The sequence below is a fragment of the Echinops telfairi genome, unplaced genomic scaffold (genome assembly GCF_000313985.2).
Source record: "Echinops telfairi isolate 266 unplaced genomic scaffold, ASM31398v2 ScPeMD7_7458;HRSCAF=8496, whole genome shotgun sequence".
Lineage (NCBI taxonomy): Eukaryota > Metazoa > Chordata > Mammalia > Afrosoricida > Tenrecidae > Echinops > Echinops telfairi.
Window position 1 is genome coordinate 10,709,824 of NW_022111358.1, and position 10,969 is coordinate 10,720,792.

Genomic DNA, 10,969 nt, shown 5'->3' on the forward strand with positions numbered 1-10,969 from the left:
ACAGCCTCCAACTTTTCTGCTTGTAGATGCCTCTTCCCTTCAAGGAGTCTTGTCTGTTATGATTTTATATGCCTGCATCTCATTTGTGCTTTCCCACAAACTTACCATCCATGTATTTAACAGTTTTACATGACTACAAAGTACTTTAACTCATTTGATTACATTTTGTGACACTTCTGAATGTTTTTTGAAGTAAAATCCATCCTGGTAGCTGGAACAAACACCCTGGGACTTTTTGCTTAGGAGATAAAATGTGCTTCTAGAAGCGAAAAAACAGTTTCATATTTTTGTTACCAATAGGATCTTGTAAATTTGTTGTCATGGAATTATTGTATGCCATTTACGTCTTTCTATATTGACTCCTGAATATCAGAACTATTGTTGAGCTGTATGAACTGGAGTACAGTTGAGTAATAAAGTTCCATAAAGCACCAAATAAAACTCTATAGACAGAAGCAAAGAAAATATCTGAGCTTAAGATCTAAGCCTGTAAGGAAGAAATGTCTTCAGTTACCCAGAGACAGCTCCTCAATTTTAGAGGCCATTGAGAGTACTTTAAATTGATCAGATGTGCCTCAAAGGAGTTAACCTAGATTAATTAATTGTTTAATTTGTGCTCACCTCAGTAGGTGGTATTCCTTTGAGTCTGGTGTATTCGATAAAACATTAGTCTTGAGTCCTCTGCCTATTTCTGCTTTTGTAGCAAATTGCCGTTGGCTATGGGCCTTCCTGTTAGTGTCTCTAGTCCACCCAAGGCCATATGCAGGTTCTCTGGTCAAACTCTTGGCTCACTCTGGCTCTGTTGGTAAGCTTCTTTAACTGCTGAAATCCCTGTAGCCTATAAATTTGAACAAATCACCAAAACATCACTGCTTTCCATCCAGTTAATGAATTCCCAGTGCTGTGACACATTGCTGTGTAATTCAGCATGGACCGCATCCCACTTGGCATTACTTCACAAATGGTGAAGTGGCCACTCTAGGGCAGAATCTTATTCTCAGTGCCACTTAATGATGACAGCTATTATGCTTTAGGTGGCTCACAGGGGGAACGATACTACTAAAAGAAACACATATGCGGATTTTCACTTAGGAGATGGTATGCTGACCGAAAGTATGGGAAGGGGTGGGGAACCATTCCTTCAGCTGTATGAGCTACAGACCTACAGGAAAATCCTGTGCCATGCTCAGCATTTCAAATGTGTTTCAACTTTCTTGTGTATTTATTTTAAGCTTTCTAGCATTTTCTCTTTATTAATATCACCTCCACCTTGCTTGTCAGTGTAGGTAAGAGAGACCATTCACTGGATAATTGGCTCCCATTCTTGCTGCCATCTCTTAGTCACACACCCCATCACTGTGCTATCGCTGTGCCATGATTTAAAAGAGAAAGATCACCTCCACTCCAGTTTCTTAGTCAAGAGGAAAGGATGCTAAGTAATAGTCTAGCTAACAATGTATATTGAAAATGCCCTGTCCCTCATTCTCTGTACATTGGATCATTGGATAAAGCTGACCTTTGTGGTGATGCAGCTCTTGTGCTTCTGACACCTTTGAATCTGACCTCTGTAAGATCACATTTCTTGATTTTACCGGAATAGTATCTGATGTATTGAAAATAAAGGAGCTTCAGGATTGTTGTTTCCCTCATTCCTGATTTTGAATAAGACTAGCCAGCAGCATAGTGGGGAGAATACAATCAGATCCTTTCCAGCTAATGTTCACATAATACTCAAAGAATACAGGGATGACATCTGAGAAGATAAAAACTATAAATGGCCTTTCTTTCCTTTGGTCTAAACACTACCAACACATACCTTTTCTCAATGTTTTTTTACTGAATTTAGCATATGTGGTAAAATGGCTTCCCTTTTAGTTTGTTTTTTTCTTTATTGCTATTGAGTGCCAACCAGATTCATAAGGAATTCTTCTCTTTCAAGCTTGGATTCGAAGCATGGCCAGATTTGGAACAGTGGTTAAACTGAGTAGAGGTGGGTCAATCAAGAAAATCATAAAGCCAAATCAAAACACAACAAATGAAACATTTTGCAGAGTTCCTTCGTGAGTGTGTGTGTGTATGTGTGTGTGAGAGAGAGAGAGAGAGAGAGACGTGTGTGTGTGTGTGTGTGTGTGTGTGTGTGTGTGTGTGAGTGAGAGAGTGAGTGAGAGAGAGAGACAGAGAGACCTTTCCCTTTTCGGGGGCTTTCTCTGTGGTCCATTTCTGACTTCATTTTCTTCGAGAGTACGCTCCGGCATCATTTCTAAGCACATGACTGTTGTCTGACTCCAAATAATAGTTCATCTTCTAGGATGTAGCTTTCAACATTGACTGTACATTATAATTACCTGAGAAAGCCTTTTCAAAATCTTGGTTCTCAAACTATACCCAGAACAATTAAATTTGTCTCTGGGAATACAAATTGGTCAGTCAGTATTTTTTGAAGCCTCCCTTAAAGCAAGTCACCTGTGTTTAGCAGGTTGAAAACTCTAGTAAGGGAGCATAATTGATCAATGCTCTGGGAAAGTTTGATTCTTAATCTAAGAAACCTCCAGGAAAAAATTTACACTTCCCATGATCAGCTTGCCTTTTGCAAAGTTATTTGTCATGGCTTAAAACACAAACACGCACACATCTATCTACCCTGTGCTGGAGCCTAATTGAACTACTCATTCTCTCTGATTCTTCTGCCTCTATTCTGCTACTTGACACACACACACTCTCACTCACCATTTTGATTTTTATATCCCACTTTTGGGGCTCAAACACTGCCTCCTCATTGTCCACCATTGTCCTCATTCTCCATGAAACAGGAAGGGGAGACTCTTCCTCAGAAATTCCCTTTTTTACTTTGATACATTTATGTTTCATTTCTCCAGCTAGTTTGTAAAACCGGCATCTTAATTTATATTCAGGCATACCTTGGAAATATTATCAGTTCCATTCCAAACCACCAGAACCAAGCGAATATCAAGTACATGAATTTTTGTTTTCCAGTGCATATGAAAGTTATGGTTATATTATACTCTAATCTTTTAAGTGTGCAATAGCATTACGAAGAGTTTGAACTAGTGTGAGAATTAACAAAATGTGACCCAGAGACATGTTGGAAACACGTGTTGTTGGAGAAAATGGTGTAGACTGACTTCATACAGGAGTGCCACCAATCTTCAATTTGTAGAACATGCATATCAGTAAAACACACTCCGCTTATTGCCTGGTACTTTTACCTTCTCCACAGGGCCTCATATGTAGTAAATCTAGGAATTCCATGCGATATAGATGTCTTGCTGCAGAAGTGTGCTATTCTATTGACTGGGATGGGGAACAAAATGTGTCATATCTTTTCTGACTTAACACTTTTCTAGTTATTTGAATTCTTATTTGTAATGACCTTTTAACATTTCTTTAAGCATGTGATTTCTATACTGTGTCATTACATAGCCTTCAGGAACCAGATTCTGGGGATGTTGGCTCTTTGTGGTTTGGAATGCTCTTATTGTTTAGTGCAGAAAGGTTCATTAATGCCAGTTAGGAAGTCTGCTCGTATTATTTTATGTCATGATAGCAATAGATTTTTGTTGTAGATTTCACTATTTTTCAATTATAAGTGATTCATTTCTGGCAACTCTGTTTTATGACTTCATTGAGATGACAAATAAATTCTCTCTACCAAATCTACCACCAAATGACAGACATTAATTGTAGAGCAAACCATGCATTTGATGATTCAAAGGAACTTAAAGACAGAATGTCTAGGAACTAGGAAGAAAGTAAACGTGGAACTGTAAACTCCCCACTCCCAAAAAAGGTCAATTTTGCTTTTAAAACAGGGCACTTGGTGTTATACGATATGTGCGTCTGTGTTTAAAACAGGGCACTTGGTGTTACACGATGTGTGTCTGTGTTTTTGCACACGAGCAGTTTTCACCCTCTGCTCTTCCTTAATGCTTGTGTCACAGAAGCTGGCTTTCAGCATGAGTTCTATCAGAGTTCTGAGGAACAAAAGCAAGAGTAAGACCACGAGGAATTACTTTCTTGTCTGCCATCTAATCTCCACTACTTAGCGTCTTTTTAAATGGTCTACTCCAAATAAGTCACAGTGTTTGACCTTATTGACAAGGAATGTGAGAGGCATCTGAAGCATTGCATGCCTCCCTCCCACTTCCCCATGCATGATACCTTTCTGTTCCAGCGATGTTTTTTTTTTTAAAGACACTTCCAAACTCTAAAATAATTTTTAAAAAATAATTTATGTACCACCTGTAATTTTTGAAATTTGAAATTGCAGCTCAATACTGGTTTGGTCCCCACCTTTTCAGTAGGGTAGCGGGTTTGGCAGCACACTTTGGTTTGTTTGGGTTGTTTTGTTTGTTTTTCTCCCTTAATTTTTCTTTTAAAGAAAAAGTAAAATCTATTCAGTACACATTATTGCTTGGTGATAGAGCTTCTTAGGATTTATAAACTCTGTAATTCTGTTTGGGTTTGTTCCTAAATATTACAGTGGAAAGATTGGATCTGAAACATCCCCAAGATGTCCCAGTTCCATCTTCTTTCAAATGGCCTTTCTCAAAATTCCCAAACGTCGTCACTGCCATCACTCCATCCCCCTAAGACATACTCGTATTTCTTTGCAATCTAGGCTTTCTTTATCCTTTGGGAGGCAAGTTAAATAGCATGTATTTCCAGCAATTGGTAGAACAATTTACAGATTCTATATGGGCATCCAGTACTTAGCTAAATGAACTCTACCTCTCTCTCCTCTCTCTCCTTTCTCTCTTTCAGCTTGGCAGTGACCTTGGCGGGGGCATTGGAGGAAGTCCGGCAGTAAGTGCCATCCATTTTTTTCACCATGGGAAGCACTGCCCTTTATTTGATGCCTTTCCTATGCACATTCTCAAACCAGCCACTGCTGCTATCTAGCACTGCACACTGACACCTCTCTAACAGTGTATGAAGAGTCGAAAGTAGTAGAGGCTTACTTGAAAGGACTCTTTGCAGCATTTGGTTTAGGGACATCTTTAGGGATTGGTGCTCTGGTGTCTACAGGGATCTTTGTCTTCCTGGTGTCATCTAGAGAGAGACAGGTGAACTCATAGCAAGGCTCTCTTTAATAAGGAGTGAATTGGGGGCAGGATGAAGATCCATCTCCTCTTGGAGAGCTTCCTGCTATTTATGCCTGATTTGGGGGAGTAAGATGTGGCTGGACCCAAGTGGAAATGGAATTGCTGTCTAAGTTGGTACTTCGCCCTCTTCTGCAGAAACACACATCCCCTTTATTAGGGTACCTCGAAGGCCTTTTGCACAGAATCATGGAAGCTAACATTGGAAACAGACAAACTCTTAAATGACCGTTCCTGTATCCTAGTCCTCTCTTGATAAGGCTTCTAAAGAATGTTCTATCTGTGAAAGAGTAAAGCCCTTTTTATTAGTGATATGAAAAGAACTGTAGTGATTAAAAAAGATAAGGAGTATACTAATTCCACTCTTACCCAAGCCAAACCCACTGCTGCCCAGTCAGTCCTGACTCTTTGTGACCTTATACTCCTAAAAACCTTGTAATTACAGTGTTTTCTTACTGATCTATCAATGCCACTAAAATATGTAGCAACATTTGAAGGACTATTATCTGTTCTTTCTGATCTCCCTATCCCCCCTGTTTGTATTTTCTACAGGTTGGACAGTCCTTCATCCCATCATCAGTGCCTGCAACTTTTGCTCCTTCACCTACTCCTGCTGTGGTCAGCAGTGGTCTGAATGACCTTTTTGAACTCTCCACTGGAATAGGCATGGCACCTGGAGGATATGTGGCTCCTAAGGCGGTAAGTAAGATCGCATAGCTATCCTTTCTTGGGACAGGACCCAGTGACTTAGACTTCTCTTGTCAGTGTTTCTTTCACTGGTAATAGGTCCAGAGTTTGTGCCCTTGTTTTGGAGGATTTAAGAGGAAGATCAAAAGTGGTCTCAAAATTTCATGATCACTATTTGCAGTATCATCAATCTGAGCCTGGTTGTACCTCCCACAGAGATGTCAGTATTGTATTCTAGTGGTCAGAATAGCTCATGAGTGTGCTGATACTGTTACCATGGTAGACCAGGAGAAATAAGATTCTGGGAACAGAGCTGGGTAAAGAATGAACTATATAAAAACAATAGGCATTCATATTGCTTAAGCAACACTTGAAACTATAGCAGCAGTTAATATATACATCAGAAATGATTGATTATGCACCTAAAGACAGTGGTTTGGGTACTGATAAAAAGTCTTCAAAGACTTGATATTTTCATTAATAGAGTTAAACCTTTTACCAAAACTACTAATAGAAAAATACATCATACTCATTGGACTTTCATTGTGTGTGTCTATTCTTTATTTCCCTTTTGATTCTTATTTCTTTTTAAAAATCATTTTATTGGGGGCTCATACAACTCTTTATCACAATCCATACATACATCAATTGTGTAAAGCACAATTGTGTAAAGTACATTTGTTGCCCTCATCATTCTCAAAACATTTGCTCTCCACTTAAGCCCCTAGCATCAGCTCCTCATTTTCCCCCTCCTTCCCCACTCCCCCCGCCCTCATGAACCCTTGATAATTTATAAATTATTATTTTGTCATATCTTATACTGTCCGTCGTTTCCCTTCACCCACTTTTCTGTTGTCCATCCCCCAGGGAGGAGGTTATATATAGATCCCTGTAATCCGTTCCCCCTTTCCACCCCACCCTCCCTCTACCCTCCTGGTATCGCCACTGTCACCACTGGTTGATTCTTAAGTAATGGAAATTGACCTTTTAATTTTAAAAATACAACTTTATCCAACACTTTTTATATTTTTGACTTGGTATTACGGTATAAAACTCATCGTAATTCCCCGGGAAGATAAAAATATTGATTTCCTCCTTTTTATTAAGTAATTGACAGTGGCAAAATGTCCCGTGGTCCTGTTTAGCTCTGTGCTGTGTTTTGTAGGTTTGGCTGCCTGCAGTAAAGGCTAAAGGCTTGGAGATTTCAGGAACATTCATCCACCGCCAAGGCCACGTTTATATGGAAATGAACTTTACCAACAAAGCTTTGCAGCACATGACAGACTTTGCCATCCAATTTAACAAGAATAGGTGAGAAATCAAAACCCCCAGCTTGATCCTCAGATAACAGTGTACATTATATCCAACAAGAGAACGTTCTGTCGACAATGTTCGTGTTGGCAGATACTGGATAGAGAGTGAGCCTTGACCTTGGCAAATTGTCAGCTTCAAATCTGGGACTCTTAAGAAAACTTGTCAGGTAACGTATTCATATGGTATAAGGAAACCAGAACTTCAGTGTTTACTGATTCTTAAAGAATTCCTTTTATTAATAAAACATTAGCTTTTAAACTATTCATTCAACAAATACTTGCTTATGCCTCAGATATTTGTATGTACTAGTCTGTAGTAGCAAACTGAAGTCCCCATGTTCCTAAATGATTTGGGGAAATGATTTCCCCACACAAGGTGAGCCTTAGGAACATGGGAACTTCAGTTTGCTACTATATATATATATATATATATATTGTGTGTGTGTGTGTGTGTTGTTTACTGGGAAGTTTTTAAAAATTATTTTTAAAAAATCGTCTTATTGGGGGCTCTTACAACTCTTGTTACAACCCACACATCAACTGTATCCGACAAATTGGTATGTATATTCCATCATCCTTTTCTAGACATTGACTATCGATTGAGCCCTTGAGATCCGCTCTTCTTTTTTTCTCTCCCTGTCCCACGCCCCACAACCATCATGGCCCCTTGATAGGTTGTAAATTGTTAATTATTTTAAAATCTCACACCAACCGCTGTCTCCTAGGAGTCCCCTCGGGTTTCTGTTCTCCCTCTGGGCGGGGTGTGGTTATGTGCTTTTAGTTGGTGTCAGAAATGTGGAAGACAGTCTGTGCTTGCTGACTGAGTAATCCCTGCAGACTGACATAGTCTTTACAAGTTAATTCTCAGTCTTAAGGAAGAGGGCATGATGGAATAAAATGCTGTCCTCTAATTCTGAAACACCTGTGGTTTTTTAATTAATATTGTGCCTCAGGAATCTTACATCTACAATCTAATGGTAGATCCATTTGTTTGAAAATGCAATATATTCAAACTTGCTTCTGATAAGTAATTGGATTTTTTTTTTTTTTTAGTAATTGGATTGTTGATGTGGGCTTAAAATCAATGAATGACAGTTTATATTTCTGTGATTTATTTATAATCATTTGGAAATACACTTGTACTTTATATTTGAGGTCTTCGCAAGTATAGAAATTACTCAAGTATTTACAAAGGTTGTGTTTTCCTTGCGAGTTATATTTCCTTCCACTTTTTAAAAGCTTGCCATATTCCAGGTCAGAGCTGTTGGAGGAATATATTGTAATAACAGAGATCTACATAACCTACATCTATCTATATTTGTAGTTCGGATAATAAAAATAGATATTTTTGCACGAATATCGTACTTACTCAAGCAGGGTAGAACTGCCCCTGTGGGCTTCTAAAACTAAATCTTTACAAGAGTAGAAAGCTTCATCATAATACCCTAGAATGACTTGTGGCTTTGAACTGCTGACCTGGTGGTTAGCAGCCTAATGTGTAACAGCTATAATCTCTAGTGTTTATCTCTAAAAGAAAGTGACTGTTTGCCCATAACCCCATTATTATAACAAGAAGCTAGCAGTAATTCTTCAATACTATCAAATATTCAGTTAATGTTCAGTCTACTTTTGGTAAAAGAATGAAATAAAATGACATGTATACTTTAGAGCACTTCTTTTTTGCTTAGGGAGTGGCTATGTTCTGACAGTGTCTGTCTGTGCAGCAGACAAATCCATGAGGATTTGTCGTCTTGGTACTGGAACAAAACTCAGTATTATGATGTACAGTGACCGTTGTTCAGGAAACCCCAGCATTGCATCCTCATTGACCCAGACCCCCTAACCATCTTTCTGGCATTTGGTACCCTATCTGTAGCCCAGAGGAACCATGGCCAAAATTATTGTCTTTGAGACACTTCATTAATTTCTCTTTAAATATTTTGCATTCACCAACGGTTTGGGGGAGGGGGCTGGCTGGCAGTGAGCCAACAAACCCAGAGAGAAGGGAGCAACAAGATATCTGAAATTGGTGAGGAGGGAGTAGAACCCCTGGTGGGGTTTGACGCTACACTTTATTTATGGCTGTGGCGGTGGCTCTTGGTTCTAAATGTCATGGCCACCAATATGTAGAGGCCTCAAAAGATAGTGGTACCTGGGCCTCGGGGCTGCCTTAACGCTTTTAACCTACAGGTTTCTCCTACCTCTCACTTTCTTTCTTCATGAAATATATCTGTAGAAGGAATTGGTCTTTATCTATGAAGTTTCCCACGATTGTTTTTGTGATACATCTGTAAATTGGGGGCAGGCAGATCTGTCAGCTTGGGTAGAATCTGGCTTGATTTTCTGAAAGCTACTTCATGGGCTGTGGTGACCTCAGACCTTTTTTATTTCTTTGTCTTAGTTGCATTTCTTATTTCTAATTTCTATTCTTTATTTACTATGGTGTCTCTTGTTCTTTGTAGTAAGTCTTTCTGTTACTCTTAATTGTGCCTTTCCTATAATTTCTGATGAATAGGGTCACATATTAAAAAGCAGTCTGGTTTCTTTCATTTAGCACAGTGATTTGGAGATGCATGTGTCCGCACTGCATTTCACAGTTTATGGCTAAGTAGCGTTCCACTAATAAGTATATCAAGGATGTGTGTCCATTCACTATTTGAAGGATAGTTGAGATTGTATCTAGTTTGGGGCTTTTATGCCTAAAGCAACTGTGACCGTTTGTGGAAGTGTGTTTTGGAGTGCCATTGCTAGGTCACATTGTAAGTCTGCAGGCCCAGCTGCTCCACAGTATAGTCGTTCTGGTAGTCGTGTCGTGATAGCCCTGCGTTCTCACTTTCTGTGTCCTTGCTCAGCAGGTCTGTAACACATTTTTTTCTTCTCATTTCTTCTTTTGGTGAATTGGTTAGGTAAAGTTTTACAGAGCAGATCAAAGAGATCATCACTTTTACATTCAGCAATTTATATACATTGTTTCATTTCATTCATTGCAACTCCCCTCAATGTTGTATCAGTTATCTCACCTCCTCTCCCTCTTTCCTGTTTCCAATTCCCTCTTTCCTAACCCTTCCAAACTTTGTCCTTGGATAAATCTCCCAAATGGTTGATTATTCTAATGTATACATACTTCTGTAGTATTATTATACCTTTTATAGACCTGTCTATTGTTTGGCTGAAAATTGAGCCATAGAAGTGAGTTTATTGCCTGACCTGAAAGTCCCTCTCAGAGGGACTGAGGCTCTGATTGCCCATAAACCTGATCTTTTTTATGAGTCTGAGTTTTGTTCCATAAGTTTTTTCCTCCCACTCTACCTAAGACCTTCTAATGTGATCCCTTTCAAAGCAGTTGGTCAGATACTGGTAGTTCCAGTTTCGGGGTCCTGGAGACTGTTTGTGTGGCCCATTAGTCCATTGGACTAGTTGTTCACATGTGTCCTTTATTTTCATTACTCTTCTTTCCTCAGAAGGAGGAGAGACTAATAGTTGTATCTGAGAGGGCTGCTCATTAAGACCCCAGTTGCAGGGCCATCCCCAACCCCAGCTACATCGACCACTCACCAGAAGATTGCACTACAGAAGACTGCACTGGAAGTTAGAGCCTGGGGAGAGTGGCAGGCCTGCCCAGACCACATGGGAGCAAACTAAGAGGGAGGGAGAGAAAGACAGGAAGCATGATGTTCCCTCACTGACCCACAGTGCTGCAGGGGCCGCACTGGAAACAAGATGTGGGAATTGTGCCCAGTCTGATCCCTCCACGAAGGGAGCACAACAGAGCAGCAAGGGGAGCAAAGCAATGAAGTCCCTGAGGAATCCCCAAAATAGACTTCAGACTCAGAGGGCAGGGCTTGGCAC

General features: G+C 39.7%; 1 protein-coding gene across 2 annotated transcripts in view; it reads left to right on the forward strand.

Moving 5' to 3' along the window:
• Window positions 1-10,969, forward strand: part of AP2B1 (adaptor related protein complex 2 subunit beta 1) — a 129,939-nt gene that overhangs the window by 71,679 nt on the left and 47,291 nt on the right. Inside the window, exons 15-17 of one of the 2 annotated variants that reach the window (XM_004706968.3) lie at window positions 4,783-4,824; window positions 5,673-5,819; window positions 6,973-7,118. In XM_004706968.3, coding sequence (XP_004707025.1) covers window positions 4,783-4,824; window positions 5,673-5,819; window positions 6,973-7,118 — 335 coding nt within the window. The remainder of the gene's footprint in view (window positions 1-4,782; window positions 4,825-5,672; window positions 5,820-6,972; window positions 7,119-10,969) is intronic. The other variant, XM_004706970.2, reaches the window with a different exon arrangement.